The sequence below is a fragment of the Meles meles genome, chromosome 17 (assembly GCF_922984935.1).
Source record: "Meles meles chromosome 17, mMelMel3.1 paternal haplotype, whole genome shotgun sequence".
In the NCBI taxonomy this organism is placed as follows: domain Eukaryota; kingdom Metazoa; phylum Chordata; class Mammalia; order Carnivora; family Mustelidae; genus Meles; species Meles meles.
In genome coordinates this window covers 27,940,973-27,957,602 of record NC_060082.1, presented here as the reverse complement: position 1 = coordinate 27,957,602, position 16,630 = coordinate 27,940,973, and the positions used below count along the sequence as shown (strand labels likewise).

The 16,630-nt window shown below is 39.9% G+C and overlaps 1 protein-coding gene and 1 pseudogene across 1 annotated transcript in view; one reads left to right on the top strand and one right to left on the bottom strand.

Annotated features, from left to right (window-relative positions):
- KDM5B (lysine demethylase 5B) overlaps positions 1-16,630 on the bottom strand; it is an 89,592-nt gene that overhangs the window by 52,909 nt on the left and 20,053 nt on the right. The window contains exons 2-4 of the mRNA XM_045982822.1: positions 4,118-4,195; positions 1,722-1,844; positions 829-999 (exon numbers count right to left, since the gene is read on the bottom strand). Coding sequence (XP_045838778.1) covers positions 829-999; positions 1,722-1,844; positions 4,118-4,195 — 372 coding nt within the window. The remainder of the gene's footprint in view (positions 1-828; positions 1,000-1,721; positions 1,845-4,117; positions 4,196-16,630) is intronic.
- LOC123928505 lies at positions 12-121 on the top strand (annotated as a pseudogene).

Genomic DNA, 16,630 nt, shown 5'->3' with positions numbered 1-16,630 from the left:
AGAACAAACATAGCTTTGCGCAGTGGCAGTATCGTAGCCAATGAGGTTTATCCGAGGCGCGATTATTGCTAATTGTAAGAACAAACATAGCTACACAGGAACTATTAGAAGAGGGACCCATTAGCTATCCAGCCATTATTAAGTCCCCTACCTTTTACCTTTTATCAGCATTGTATCTGAAATCTGGAGATTTCAGCTGGCCAGATAACAGGTAGGCAAGTTATTTCACAGGTCATACTTTCATGTGACAATTAGGAGTATGATCGCCAACATACGTGAATGCAAAAGCATGGACCATAACAATATAGTAATCAACCTATCATAAGGAAGACGCAGTTTTCGTGAAGTTAAACATAGACTTCAGCCTCGGACAGTAAAAGGCTATTTCCTCCACAAACATATTCATTCCAGAAACAAACTTCTAAGTATGGCTGCTCTCAAAACAGAACAGCACAAACACTGGAGGATAAATTCACAAAACAAAATCTTCTCAACAATTCACAAAACAAAGTCTTCCACAGAGAATTAATTAAGGCCTCTTCATTCACCCTGAAAGACAACATACCAATAAGCTGTGAAATAAAACAGGTTAAGTTGGGACGCCTGGGTGGCTCAGTGGGTTAGGCCTCTGACTTTGGCTCAGGTCATGATCTCAGGGTCCTGGGATGGAGCCCCATGCTTGGCTCTCTGCTCAGCAGGGAGCCTGCTTCCCCATCTCTCTCTGCCTGCCTCTCTGCCTACTTGTGAACTCTCTCTCTCTCTGTCAAATAAATAAAATCTTAAAAACAAAAACAAAAAAAACAGGTTAAAGTTGACTTGAATACTCACCCTCAAACTGTCTCCTGACAGGAACAAGTTGTAGGGATTGAGGATGCGTTCATAATGCCCTCTGATATGAGACCCCACAGCTTTGCCAGGAGCAAATCCCATCTTGGTGGCAATTTTGGTCCATTTTCTATCCTTGCAAACAACTGTAAATCCACCTTCTTCTGCAACTAACTGTTAACAGCAAAAGAAATCAGAAATGCCTATATAGTAATCACTTCTAATTCCTCTTACCTAGGTATGACTCTAAGAACAGAATGTTCTTGGCTGTGGTAATTTTTAAAAATACATTTCCCAAGTCAGACGAAAATATATATGCACTACTTATTTCAAGCTAGAAAATTATTAGATCAATTTTGACAATACAGTCCATAAACATTTTGTACCCCCAAAAGCTACTTCTCAGCTCCCCAGAGCAGTCAAGATTTTCTGGGAGGAAGAACTAGATCAACAATTAAATCTGTAACAAAGAACAAATCCTAGCATTTGGTCTAATGCAGTGACCCTCAAAAATCTCCATAAACTAACGAGTGGGAGAGATGGCACCATTTTGAGGAAAAGAACATAGGCTTTATGCTCAAGTAAACCTGAATTTCAAGTATCAGCCTTTAGAGCTTGGTCAATTTTCTCCCTAAGCCCCAGTTGTTTTAACTATAATAAAACAGAAAAGTATATCTTACAGAAATATTGTTGTTTTAAAATGATACCCACAAAAGGTGGCAGCAAATATTTCACAAGGCTTTCAGACCTGACAAATAGAGCCTAATCATCACTCAAGTGAATGGAGAATTTCATTTTACATTTCAAGCAATAACTTTTTTTTTTAAGATTAGGAAGATCAAATTTATTGTGGCAGAAAAGCACTAAAATGAGGGAGATGGCCATTAGACTCTTACCTTATTGAGCTGAAACAAGTCCAAGATCTTCCTCTCCACATGTGGAATTTTCAGAGTACTTCCCTGTAACTCCCAGTACTTTGCAATCTGGTCCAAGAAATTCAGTTTTACTCGAGTTTGAGCCTAAATGACAAAGAAATGAATTTTAATCTCACCTAGCTTATTTTAAAAATCTTGTGTGTGTGGTGTTTTCACTCTTAGAATATTTAAGTGAGGTGTGCCTGGGTAGCACCGTGGGTTGAGCATCCAACTTTTCCTTTCGGCTCAGGTCATGATTTCAGGGTCCTGACACTGAACCCCACATGGGGCTCTGTGCTCAGTGCAGAGACTGCTTGAGATTCTCTCCCTCTGCGCCCCCACTCATGATCTCTTTCTCTCTAAAAAAAAAAATCTTTAAAAAAAAGAAAAGATATTTAAGTGAAGTATCACTCTTAAATCCAATAGAGAAACTACAAAAAATTATACAAAATAAAGCTAATTGAATAATTATGCATTAACTCAACAAAAATTTAATTCAACACCCACCATGTGTAAGCAAAGAGTTAAACAAAGTAAGCCTCCCTTAAGCAGGCACTCTGAAAAGGGCTTCACTTATGGAGCACTAAAGCACAATTTTGTTATTGGTTAAAATTATGTGACAAGTAAGTTTCTATATGCCCCTCTAGATCTTTTTACAATTCGGGTATTTTATGAGACTTGACACACTGCCTACTGTGCTAAGGAGGCACCTTAATTGGGGTATTTTGAAGGTCTGTTCTTTCCAAGCACAAATTTTCTTATTTTCTCAAACACAAATCTAAAAACAGATTTGCAACAGTGATTCCATATCAATTTTAATGAGTCCTGATAAGGTAACAGAAAACTAGGACCTAGACTTTTTTTTTTAAAGATTTATTTATTATTTATTTGACAGAGAAATCACAAGTATGCAGATGTAGGCAGAGAGGCAGGCAGAGAGAGAGGGAGAAGCAGGCTCCCTGTTGAGCAGAGAGCCTGATGTGGGGCTCGATCCCAGGACCCTGAGATCATGACCTGAGCTGAAGGCAGCTGCTTAACTGACTGAGCCACCAGGTGCCCCAAGGAGACACTTTTTTTTTTTTTTTAACTTAAAAAAAAATGTTTTTTTAAAAGATTTTATTTGTCAGAGAGAGAGCGAGCACAAGCAGGGGGAGTGGCAGACAGAGGCAGAGGGAGAAGCAGGCTCCCCTAGGAGCAAGGGGCCCAATGCGGGACTCGATCACAGGACCCTGGGATCATGACCTGAGCTGAAAGCAGACCTTTAACCGACCGAGCCACCAAGGTGCCCCAGGAGACACTTTCTTAATTAAATGTTATTCCTTTTATTACTGTTGTCTGTAAGTCATTAAAAATTTTTTTTGTCATTTTTGTTTCCCCTCCTTGAAAATTAAGTTTAAGTCAGACAGTTTTAGGAGTTTTATCTTCCTCAAGAGCAAAACTGAGATGAATGTTCAGATGTTCCCGAACACAGTCCAAGACCTCAACGTTAGTACCCATTTCCTATCTTTGGGGCTCAACTTAAAAATACAGACACTAGATTCTACTACCACCAAATCCATGCTACTACCACAGAATCCCAGCAAACATGTGCTCCATTTAAGTTAAAAAGGTTTGGTTTTTCTAATAGAAAAGCAAAATATGATTCAATGTTAAAATCAGATTCGAAGGCACCTGCATGGCTCAATTGGTTGGGCGGCTGTCTTCAGCTCAGGTCATGATCCCAGGGTTTCAAGATCGAGTCCTGCATCAGGCCCCCGGCTCCGCGGGGAGTCTGCTTCTCCCTCTGACCTTCCCCCCCTCTCATGCTCTCTCTCACTGTCCCTCTCTCAAATAAATAAATAAAAATCTTTTTAAAAAAAAAATCAGATTAGAAAAAGGTTAATGTAAACATTATTTCTGGGTTATCAACGTCCAACTCTTATTCACCCCGTACTTTAGGGTTTCAGTAGCAAAGGGATTAAAGAAATATCATCTCTTCTCTAGAGAATACCCAAGTAAGTATTCCTCACCCCTTCTTAGGAAATTAAAGTGTGTTATTAAGTCTAAGTAAAGATGTGTACTTGGAAGAAAACTAGAGCTGGAAATCTTTTCCATTAGATGGGTCTCAAAGTACATTCCTTTCAAAATCTAAATTCTTGTGGCTGTCACCTAAATTTAGAAAGATGTGTATGAATTAAGAGGCCAACAATGATTGACTAAAATCAGTGTTTTTAATGAAATCTTAACTGCTACAAGGGCCTTACTGCCATTTGTTTTACCACGATTATCAATGACTGGCCATAATTTAGCTTCACTAAAACCACTAGATTTGTGACAGAGATTCTTTAAAGAAAGTCCCTCTGGAATACAGTCCACCAGAACAACAATTAAGATATTACCTCCAATTCATTCAGCCTCTGGATACGTGGAGTAAAATGAAGTTTGTCAACATCACATGCAAATGGTGGCTGCCAATCCTAGGGGAGAAGCAAACACTTTGATTAGAAGAATTTATAATTCTGACATTTAAAAAAAATTCTGTTAAAACCCCAGGTGAGTAAAACACACTATCTCTAACCAGTTAAATAAAATAGAACATGGATAATAGTTTAACCTTTTTTCCACCAGAACAGCAGAATATGTATCATTACCCTTCCCCATACAAATGATGTAGCCTGTGCACACCCCTCTTCACACCTTTCAAATGAATAGTTACTTAACCGCAAGCTGTTGAAAACCCCCTGCCTTTAAAGTTTATTGATGGGGCCCCTGGGTGGCTCAGTCCTTAAGCGTCTGCCTTCAGCTTGGGTCATGATCCCAGGGTCCTGGGATCAAGTCCTGCAACGAGCCCCGCATCAGGCTCCCTGCTTGACGGGAAGCCTGCTTCCCCCTCTCCCACTTCCCCTGCTTGTGTTCCCTCTCTCACTGTGTCTCTCTCTGTCAAACAAATAAATTAAATTAAAGAAAAAAAAAGACAAAAAACAAGTATTTTTTAAAAGTAAATAAATAAAATAAAGTTCATTTATTTTTAATAATCTCTACACCTAACATAGGGCCCTAACTCTAACTCACTACCCCAAGATCAAGAATCACATACTCTTTGGACTGAGCCAGATAGGAGCCCCCCGCAAAAATCACTGACTTTGAAAGAATCAAAATTCCTCTATTCCATAGAAGTTACCTTTTTACAAAATAGCTGTATTAACGTGAAAACATCCATAAACTAAATTTTTATATGTAACTTCCTAGTTACCTTAACTTTTATTATAAAATTAAAGTTAAGTTTGGGCTGGTGGTGAAGACTGCCATTCAAGACTAATTTTAAAGAATCATCCTTAACGTATCTACTGCTACAGATTCTTAGAAGAACTGCTGTAATGAGGAAATAATCAGACAAGGAAAGGTATTATGCTACCTGTAAGTAGAGAAAACTGCAAACAACTTAAATGTCCACAGTAGGAGAATATTTTTTTTTTTAAATTTTATTTATTTATTTGACAGACAGAGATCACAAGTAGGCAGAGAGACAGGCAGAGAGAGAGGAAGGGAAGCAGGCTCCCTGCTGAGCAGAGAGCCCGATGCGGGGCTCGATCCCAGGACCCTGGGATCATGACCTGAGCAGAAGGCAGAGGCTTTAACCCACTGAGCCACCCAGGCGCCCCAAGTAGGAGAATATTTAAAGGAATAAAAATTATGCTGTATTAATGGGGGCACCTGGGTGGCGCAGTTGGTTAAGGCAGCTGCCTTTGGCTCAGGTCACGATCCCAGGAGTCCCACATCTGGCTCCTTGCTCCCTCTCCCTCTGCCTGCTGCTCCCCCTGCTTGTGTTCCCACATGCGTGCTCTCTCTCTTTCTCTTTCTAATAAATAAACAAATAAATCTTAAAAAAGAAAAATTGTGGGGCACGTGGGTGGCTCAGTGGGTTAGGTCTCTGCTTTCGGCTCAGGTCATGATCTCGGGGTCCTGGGATCAAGTCCTACATCAGGCTCTCTGCTTGGCAGGGAGCCTGCCTCCCCCCCACCCTCTGCCTGCCTCTGTCTACTTGTAACCTCTGTCAAATAAACAAAATCTTAAAAAAAAAAAAAAAGAGAAGAAAAATTATGCTGCATTAATGAATACAGAGTTTCAGTTTGGAATAATGAACAAGTTCTGGAGATATATTAGTGTTAATGGTTATTTTTTTAAAGATTTTATTTATTTATTTGATAGAGAGACAGCGGGAGAGAGAGAGCGCGCGACAGAGCACAAGCGGGGGAGAGGGAAAAGCAGGCTTCCCACAAAGCAAGAAGCCGGATGCAGGGCTCAATCCCAGGACCCCTGGATCATGACCCTAGCTAAAGGCGGACTCTTAACAACTGAGCCACTCAGGCGCCTAATGTCACTGAATTGTACCCTTAAAATTATTACAATGGTAAATTCTTTATTATGCATATTATAATATTTTAACACATTTAAAAAAGCAAAAAGACAAAAAACTATGCAGTGGTAGAGCTCTATTTATTGACACTGAAAGATGTTCCTTGTATTTGTTAAGGAGGAAAAGAAAAGCAGACTATGCAATATAAAAGTGTAACACTGGAAAGATATACAGCAAAAACGATTAACAGTGGTTGTCTTTGGTGGGAGGATTATAGGTGATTTTCTTTTACTTCCTAAGCCATTTCAAATACAATCTGAAGTATGTTACATACATTAAATAACATTTCTTACATATTAAATAAATCACTTTGGATTAAGAAAACAATACAAAGAAGTTCACAGTCTTTTTACCCTATTTCATACCCAGAAGTTTGTTCTAAGAAAATAATTCACCTGGAATCAACATACATGAAATTAACTACAGTATAATGTTAGAAAGATGACTGATACTGTAACAACACTGAATATTACACAGCATTTTAAAATTCTAGATTTAGGGGCGCCTGGGTGACTCAGTGGATTAAGCCACTGCCTTCGGCTCAGGTCATGATCTCAGGGTCCTGGGATCGAGCCCCACATCGGGCTCTCTGCTCCGCAGGGAGCCTGCTTCCTCCTCTCTCTCTGCCTGCCTCTCTGCCTACTTGTGATCCCTGTCTGTCAAATAAATAAATAAAATCTTTTAAAAATAAATAAATAAATAAATAAATAAAAATAAAAATAAAATTCTAGATTTATGAAGAACTCATACCTATAAATAAGAAAACACAGAAAAATGGACAAATTGTGTTAGTAGTTACCAAGAAAAAATGGCTAGGTGTAAAAAGACTGGTGTCCAACTTTACTCAAAATTCAAAAAATACACAAGATCCCCGAGTTTTTACCTACCAGGTTAGCAATGATTTAAAATATACACACCACCAGTATTAGCAGTATGTGAGGAAACGTAGACCCTGATGATTAGTACGCTGTTTCTGGAGGTCAGTTAGAAACGTCAAATTTTTAAAGGTCTATTGACCCAGCAATTCCTCAGGTTAGAATTTACAAATATTTGTTACCATTCACAACACCAAAATATAAAGGAAAAAAAAAAGTAACTGCAGAATTGTTTTAACTTAAGACCTTACTAATGGGGCATCTGGCTGGCTCAGTGGGTGGAACATGAGGCTCCCGATCTCAGTTTGAGCCCACATTGGGTGTGGAGATTACTTAAAAAAAAAAAAAAAAAAGTCCTAAAAAGAAAAAAAGACCTTAGTAGCTATCAGTGAAGAATAAGGTAAGTAAATGTTGACACATCTGTAAATAGCAATAAAATACTCTGCAGCTGCAATAAAGAAAAAAAATCTACATGTCCTAAATATAGAAAGACAGCCAAAACTGAATGAGTAAAAAAAAAACCCTGAAACATGTAAAATCGTGCAAACAGTATTACATGTATGTAAATTTTGTGGTTTTTTTGGTAATTTTTTTAGAATTTTATTTATTTGACAGACAGAGATCTCAAGTAGTTGGAGAGAGCAGGCAGAGAGAGAGGAGGACGCAGGCTTCCCGCTGAGCAGAGAGCCCGATGCAGGGCTCCTGGGATCATGGAGCTGATCTCCATGATCTCCTGGGATCATGACCTGAGCTGAAGGCAGAGGCTTTAACCCACTGAGCCACCTAGGCGCCCGAAAGAGATTATTATTGTTTCGAATCTATATTAATAGAATTTTTATTACTATTGGTTAGTTTTAGTTTAAAAGTAAAACAAGGGCTGGGGCACCTGGCTGATTCTGCCTCAGTTCGTGGAGAATACAATTCTTGATCTTTGGGTCCTTAATTCAGATCCCACACTGGGCACAGAGCTTACTTTAGACCAAAAAAAAAAAAAGTAAAGTGATCAGAAGACTTCAGTCAAGTGCCCACCAGCAATGCCTGATAAACTATTATGTTAAAAAAGATTACATTTTACCACAATTTCTTTTAATAAGGAAAATGCAGATCAGCAATTGGAACAAAGCTATTTACTATTAGAATACCAAAAAGAGGGGCACCTGTGTGGCCCAGTCGTTAGGCATCTGCCTCCAACTTGGGTCATGATCCCAGGGTTCTGGGATGGAGCCTGGGGGTTCCTGCTCTGCGGGAGGCCTGCTTCTCCCTCTTCCACTCCCCTGGCTTGTGTTCCCTCTCCTGCTGTGTCTATGTCAAATAAATAAATAAAATCTTTAAAAAGAAAATACCAAAAAGAAAAAACAAAAAAAAAAAAAAAGAAAAAAAAGTGGCAGCACTACATCACAGATAAGGGTTTCAAGTATTTGATGTTGTCACACTGCCTCTTCCACAAAGACTATGGCTCCTGTTTCAATGTCATCTGTCATTTAAAGAAATGCTATACTTTATCAACTTAAAAATATTACCTATTCTACCCTGGGTTGGAAAGGTGCAAGTCATTTATTTTGTTTGGCTTGATAACTATAGATAAGGAAAGCAACCTGTTTAATTATATCGAGCACAACGTAGTGGAAGACAATCACATTGCTCAATATTCTAACACAGGCTAAGAGGAAGACTTTATGTTGTTCAGAGCTTTGCTCTCTAGTATCTCATAAAAGCTGTAGACTTTTTGAAATGAACTGATCTGAGTTGAAGGTTACACCAAAAACGTATCAAAAATATGTAAGAATACACAAGTAAATGATTAACATACTGTCCACATGGCCTTAAAATTTTATAAACTAAGACTTATGGGTAATATAGGACATCCCCTGATTAATCAAGTCGGCCTTTTTCTTTTCCAAATAGGCCTTCTAATCCCAAAACACAATGACAGGAAATTAATTTCATCTTATCTATATATTAAAGTTTTATATACTACAGTGAGTTATGTCTTTGTATGTATGTATGTATGTATATGTATTATATAATATATGCTTATTTTATACTGAAGCTTTTTCAAATAAAATGAATCCTAAAAATAAAGCATCAGGAAGAAAACAGAATATATCTATCACTAAGGAAGTTCACACAGCAGGGAACAATAAGCTAAAAACTAAAACTCAGAAGATTATTCCTTCATTAAATACAGATTGCTGAAAACTATCACTTCTGCTTACAGAGAATGAGGGAAAATGGGATGCCATTTAGTTTCAAGACTTTCACTGTCAGCTGCAAAGCTTTACTACAATAAAATAATTACATATTATTTGCAATGCTCACTGAAATATTAGAATTAAGATATCATTGGCTGAGGGGCACCTGGGTGGCTCAGTGGGTTAAAGCCTCTGCCTTTGGCTCAGGTCATGATCCCAAGGTCCTGGGATTAAGCCCCGCATGAGGCTCTCTGCTCAGTGAGGAGCCTGCTTCCCTTCCTCTCTCTCTGCCTGCCTCTCTGCCTACTTGTGGTCTCTGTCAAATAAATAAATAAAATCTTTAAAAAAAAAAATCATTGGCTGAGTCTCGCCTCAATGAGCTTAGCTTTTAAATGGGGGAGAAAAAGCCAGCAAAGAAGGAAAGAAACCATTAAATAACAGTGTGATAATTTTGGGTTTGACACTTAAGTATCTGAAGGGGATACCATATAATCTAACCAAAACTTTTAGTCCCGAACAATAAAATGGTTCACAAATCATTTTTCTAGCATAAAAAGAGCATTTCCATACTAGCTAGGTGTTATAAGAGTTCATAGATTGCAAGGTATCCCATATAAATTTCCTGCTAAGATTCACTCACTTTTAAAACCTTAAAATGTCGGGCGCCTGGGTGGCTCAGTGGGTTAAAGCCGCTGCCTTTGGCTCAGGTCATGATCTCGGGGTCCTGGGATCGAGTCCCGCATTGGGCTCTCTGCTCAGCAGAGAGCCTGCTTCCCTCTCTCTCTTCCTGCCTCTCTGCCTACTTGTGATCTCTGTCAAATAAATAAATAAAATCTTAAAAAACAAAACAAAACAAATAAAACCTTAAAATGTCTTTTAGAGGTGCCTGGGTGGCTCAGTCAGTTAAAGGAACAGCTCTTGATTTAGGTTCAGGTCATGATCTCAGGGTCATGGGACTGAGCCCCATGTCGGGCTCCACACTCAGTGCACAGTCTTGCTTGAGTTTCTCTCTCCCTCTTCCTTGGCCCTCTTTCTCTCTCCCTCACACTGAAATAAATAAGTCTTTTTAAAGCCTTCATTTTGAAAGGCTTATTTATTATTATTATTTACTATTATTATTTAACTATTATTTAAATGTTCAATTATTTTCCTTAGCACTTAAAAAAAATATTCCTTGGAAAGCAATTAAAAAGGAAGTTGAAGCTTCAAAATCGTCAGAGGCCTGGGAAACATCAAGCAAACATTTCCCTTAGTCCCAGCAATAACTGAGCAACAACTTACAGTACATTTAACTGAGAAATGTACAATAAAATTGACCAGTGGGAGATTAACTTAACTTTCATAGGATGCTAAGAATTTTTTAAAAACTCCATGAAAATTCACTCTGCGAATGATCCCCAACTAGCATCCACATATCAGCATACTGTCTTAATCTTTCTAAATACAGAGAAGCTATCACCATTTTGAGATCTAACACTAAGAAAAATTAGAAAGTACATACTTGACAAAAGGCTATTCCAGAAGTTGGTTCTAGGACTCCTGCAGACAAACTAACTTTTAAAAATTAATGTCAAAGGGTGCCTGAGTGGCTCAGTCCGCTGGTCATCTGCCTTCAGCTCAGGTCATGATCTCAGGGTCCTGGGATTGAGTCCCATGTCAGGCTCCCTAGTCAGCAGGGAGTCTGCTTCTCCCTCTGCCTCTGTCCCTCCCCCTGCCTGGGTTTGCTCTCTCACTCTCAAATATATAAATAAAATCTTTAAAAAAAAAAAAATCAATGTCAAAAGCTCATTCTGCTTAGTTTACAAGAATAACATTAACTAAGGACCACCGTATTTTGTAACTGCATGTGTTCTATGAAAAGCCAGTCACGACAGAATAAAACGCACTCAAAGGATTTTTAATCCAGTGCAGCAGAGCTAAACTTTGTGCCTGAATCCAGAGTCTGTTTCTAGGTAATCAACACAGTAACACAAAATGGTAGTGCAAAATTTTAAGGAACCGAACAAAGAATTTGTTGGTATTTTAAGGCAAGTCAGAAATTTTTCAGTTGAGCACACCAAGACTTATCAACCTGAATAAAGATTTTTTTGAGCTGTTTATTTGAGAGCTCAGGGGTGGGAGGAAGGTGTTGGTGAGGAGGCAGAGAAGGAGAGGGAGACAGAGAATCCCAAGCAGGCGCCACATGCAGCACACAGCATGAAGCCCAACATGGGGCTCAATCTCACAGTCCTAAAATCATGACCCCAGTGGAAATCCAGAGTCAGATGCTTAACCAACTGAGCCACGCAGGCGCCTTTCAAACTTAATAAAGATCTGAGTAGCACATATGGAAGTATGTATGAAGTATAATTCAAAAGACAACATTCTCATACATTAAGTTTTATGTCAACATGATGTCCTTAAGACAAATTCAAGGAGGAAGAACTGGGCAGAGCATAATCATTATAAATCCCCATTTATAAATTAAAAGACAAGCAGAGTTACTATTTGTGAGTCCCTCAGTGGAATCCACTGACCACTCACTGATGGGCAGTCTACCAGGAAAGTTCTGTAATATAAAAGACTTCAGTATCTTCCCAAAAGAAATAAAATGTGTTAGATAAGACTAATTTCTCCCCTTTTTCTTAATTCCCTCTGGACAGTCTTGGCACTAAGCAGCTTTAATTAGCCACCCATTTGTTCAGTCTGTTTAAGATCTCCCATCCTTAGTGAGCCACTGGTAAAAAAAAAACAAACAAAAACACTGAGAATTTTCTTTTTAGACTTTAGAATCACACTTTCTTCCTTAAATCAGAGGTTCTTACATTGTATAGAATTGAGTGTATGTGGATTTTTGCCGGCCAGTTCACAGCTTTCACCAGGGTTTCAAAGGGGTATGTAACCTCAAAAAAGAAAGAAAAGACATACTGGGAGTATGTTTGGCTTTCATAAATTTTTGTACCTCCAAGTTCTTACCTCATTACCCCAACCTACTTTTTTCAGTCCCTTCTTGTACTTAACCAAGACATGATAATGCATAAGACGTGTGGCTCCTCAGAATGATAGGAGGTTGTACATATAGTATAGGACACAAAGAGCAATGCACTTAGAAGTCCGAAGACCTGGATTTGCATTTTGGTTCTTTAACCGCCACTAGAAGGATCTTAACTTTTCGATTTGAAATGTACAAACAAGAGCCACCTTTAGGACTATGGCGAAAATTAAAATGACAAATATAAAGCATTGTTTATTGTAAAACAAAAAATAGAAAATATTATATTTACATTAAGTTCTGATCACTGAAATATCATTTCTTCTAGCAAAAAGTCACTGCAGGGGCGCCTGGGTGGCTCAGTGGGTTAAGGCCTCTACCTTCAGCTCGGGTCATGATCCCAGGGTCCAGGGATCGATTCCCGAATTGGGCTCTCTGCTCAGCAGGGAGCCTGCTTCCCCCTCTCTCTCTGTGTCTGCCTCTCTGCCCACTTGTGATCTGTCATATAAATAAATAAAATCTTAAAAAAAAAAAAAAGAAAGAAAACTCACTGCAGCCTCAACTTTCAAGGACCATCGGACCTCTAAGCTTTATCTTTAAGGACTCTAGTCTTCCAGTCTAACTCTAGTTGGCATCAGGGCAATTTCAACCCAGGTTAAAGGGCTCCCTTATATTTCCACACCCCGCCGCCCAGTTACTTCTCCAATGGTCATTTTTAAAGCTCAATGACATCATTTCCTTTATCCTTGTAGAGTAAAACAGATTCGTGAAAGAGGATACGCTCTGGAGTCACACTGCCTGGGTTCAAATCCTGATGGTGTGGCTTTGTACCAATCTGCCTGCAGCTCGGGTGCATGTATAAAGGGGAAACTATTAGGCTTAAATACATGTAAAAGCCTTTAGATAGGTCCTGGCATTTACAAAATAAATGGTCAAAAATGTTAGTCACGGGATGCCTGGGTGACTCAGTGCGTTAAAGCCTCTGCCTTCAGCTCAGGTCATGATCCCAGGGTCCTGAGATTGAGCCCCACATCGGGCTCTCTGCTCAGCGGGGAGCCTGCTTCCCTTCCTCTCTCTGCCTGCCTCTCTGCCTACTTGTGATTTCTGTCAAATAAATAAATAAAATCTTTTAAAAAAATTAATACATAATATTCAAGGCCCATTGGTCTAAATTTTTGCTGGATTTTTTTCAGCTTTATTGAGATATATACAATTGTGCTTTTTTTTTCCTTAAGGTTTTATTTATTTGAGAGAGAGAGAATGCACAAGCAAAGGGCAGAGAGGGCAGAGGGAGAAACAGACATCCAGCTGAGCAGGGAGCTGGGTGTGGGGCTTGATCCCAGAACCCCAGGATCACAACCCCCGCGGAAGGCAGACATCTAACTGACTGAGTCACCCAGGAGCCCCTATGCAACCTTGCTTCTTTTTCTTTTTTTTTTTTTTTTTAAGATTTTATTTATTTATTTGACAGACAGATCACAAGTAGGCAGAGAGACAGGCAGAGAAAGAGGTAGAACTAGGCTCCCCATTGAGCAGAGAGCCCTATGCAGGGCTCGATCCCAGAATGCTGGAATCATGACCTGAGCAGAAGGCAGGGGCTTTAACCCACTGAGCCACCCAGGTGCCCCTGAAACCTTGCTTCTTAAACAAGAATATACTATTAGGTTTCCATGCTTAAAGAGCTTTTTCTAAGATTATTTTAGGTATGTAATTCAAGGGTAGAGGCACTTAATGGATGTGCTAAGAGGAGCTCACCTGGGTGGCTCAGTTGGTTAAGCATATGCCTTTGGCTCAGGTCATGTGGAACAGAGTCCCATATTCAGTCTGCTTCTCCCTCTGCCTCTCCTTCTGCTCATGCTCACTTGCGTGTGCACATGCTCTCTTTCTCTCAAGTAAATAAATAAAACTTTAAAAAAAAAAAATGACAGCTTATTCTGGCTCTACAGATACCAGCTACAAGTAAGTATAAAAATTATTTAATTATTTAATTTAAAATTAAAACTACCGTTACAGAACAGTACTGAGGATGTTCAACAAATGTTATTGAACAAGTAAAAATTCTAGTCATAGGGGCGCCTGGGTGGCTCAGTGGATTAAGCCGCTGCCTTCAGCTCGGGTCGTGATCTCAGGGTCCTGGGATCGAGCCCCCACATGGGGCTCTCTGCTCCGCAGGGAGCCTGCTTCCTCCTCTCTCTCTGCCTGCCTCTCTGCCTACTTGTGATCTCTCTCTCTCTGTCAAATAAATAAATAAAATCTTTAAAAAAAAAAATTCTAGTCATAAAAGTTAATGTTAAACATCTCTACAAAGCTAAAAAGTATAAAGTCAAAAGGTCTGACTGGTAAAAACATGCCAACGAAGAAAACTTGATGAGAAGACTTCGTAAACAAAGAAAAACAGTTTAGTAAAAACACATCTGCTCCTTATTGAGATATGGGTTAGTCTATCAAGTGAAGTGAGGCTCATGTTGTGGCACAGGGTTTATGTTCATTATGATGATACAAAAATTCTCAGTTTTAAGTCCTTCCATAGACAAGACTGCAAGAATAGGTATCCCCTTTAAAAAAAAAAAATCAGGTGCCTGGCTAGCTCAGTCAGTGGTGCACGCAACTCTTGATCTCAGGGTCACTCTTGATCTCAGGGCCGTGAGTCTGAGCCCCACACTGAGTGTAGAGATTACTTAAAAATAAACAATAATTTTTTTTAAAAAACAAGTTGCCCACCTACGTAGTCTCACCACGAGAAAAACAAGAGATAAATTCCAATAATGGAACAGCCTACAAAGTGTCCAGTCAGTACTCCTCAAAATCGTCAAGTTCATCAGAAATAGTCTGAGAAACTGCAACAGCTTAAAAAAGCCTAAAGAGGGGTGCCTGGATGGTTCAGTGGGTTAAGCCTCTGCCTTCGGCTCCGGTCATGATCTCAGGGTCCGCGGATGGAGCCCTGCATCAGGCTCTCTGCTCAGCAGGGAGCCTACTTCCCTCTCTCTCTCCCTACCTCTCTGCCTACTTGATCTCTCTCTCTGCCAAATAAATAAAATCTTTGAAAAAGAAGAAGAAGGAAAAAAAAAGCCTAAAGAGACATGACAGCCAAATATGTGGAACCCTGGATGAGATCCTGATACAAAAGAAGGATATTAGCTATAAAACTAAGGAAATATAAATAAAATGCATGGACTTTAGTTAATAACAATGTCCGTTCGTTAATTACAGCAAAGATGTCATAATAATGTAAGGTGTTAATAAAAGGGAAAACTAGGTGAAGGAATACATGGGAACTCTACACAATTTTTCTATAAGTCTAATAGTTCTTAAAAATATCAAGTCAGGGCGCCTGGGTGGCTCAGTGGGTTAAAGCCTCTACCTTCGGCTCGGGTCACGGTCCCAGGGTCCTGGGATTGAGCCCGGCATCGGGCTCTCTGCTCAGTGGGGAGCCTGCTTCCTCCTCTCTCTGCCTGCTTCTCTGCTACTTGTGATCTCTGTCAAATGAATAAATAAAATCTTTTTTTTTTAATGATTTTATTTATTTATTTGAGAGAGAGAGAGAGAGCATGAGAGGAGAGAGGTCAGCAGAGAAGCAGACTCCCCGCTGAGCCGGGAGCCCGATGTGGGACTCGATCCCAGGACTCCAGGATCATGACCTGAGCCGAAGGCAGTCAGTCGCTTAACCAACTGAGCCACCCAGGCATCCCGGAATAAATAAAATCTTAAAAAAAAAAAAAAAAAAAAAAAAGCTTCTACCTTCAGCTCAGGTCATGATCCCAGGGTCCTGGGATCCAGCCTGGCATCGGGCTCTCTGCTCAGCAGGGAGCCTGCTTCCCCCTCTCTCTCTGCCTGCCTCTCTGCCTACTTGTGATCTGTCTGTCAAATAAATAAATAAAATCTTTAAAAAAAAAAAAATCAAGTCAATTTAAAAAATTACTTGGATCAATTTTTATGTTTTATGTTCCAAACTTCTGACATAAAAGAGGCTCTCAAGAAGCAAACACAGGGACACCTGGGTGGTTCCGTTGATTGGGCATCTGCCTTTGGCTCAGGTCGTAATCCCAGGGTCCTGGTATCGAGTCCCATATCGGGCTCCTTGCTCAGGGGGGAGCCTATTTCTCCCTCTGCCTGCTGTTCCCCCTGCTTGTGTGCTCTCTCTCTCCCTGCCAAATAAATCTTAAAAGGGGGGGGCAAAACACATGGGGGTGCCTAGCTGGCTCAGTCAGTGGACCATGCAACTCTTGACCTCAGAGCTGTGAGTTCAAGTCCCACTTCGGGTGCAGAGATTACTTAAAAATAAAATCTTTAAGAAAAGAAGCAAAAATAGGGACACCTGGTGGCTCAGTCTGTTAAGTATATGCCTTCGGGTCAGGTCACAATTTCCGGGTCCTGGGATCTAGCACCACATCAGGTCCCCCCTCAACTCAGGCGTGCATGCTTATGCACACATACACATACACTCTGTCAAATAAATA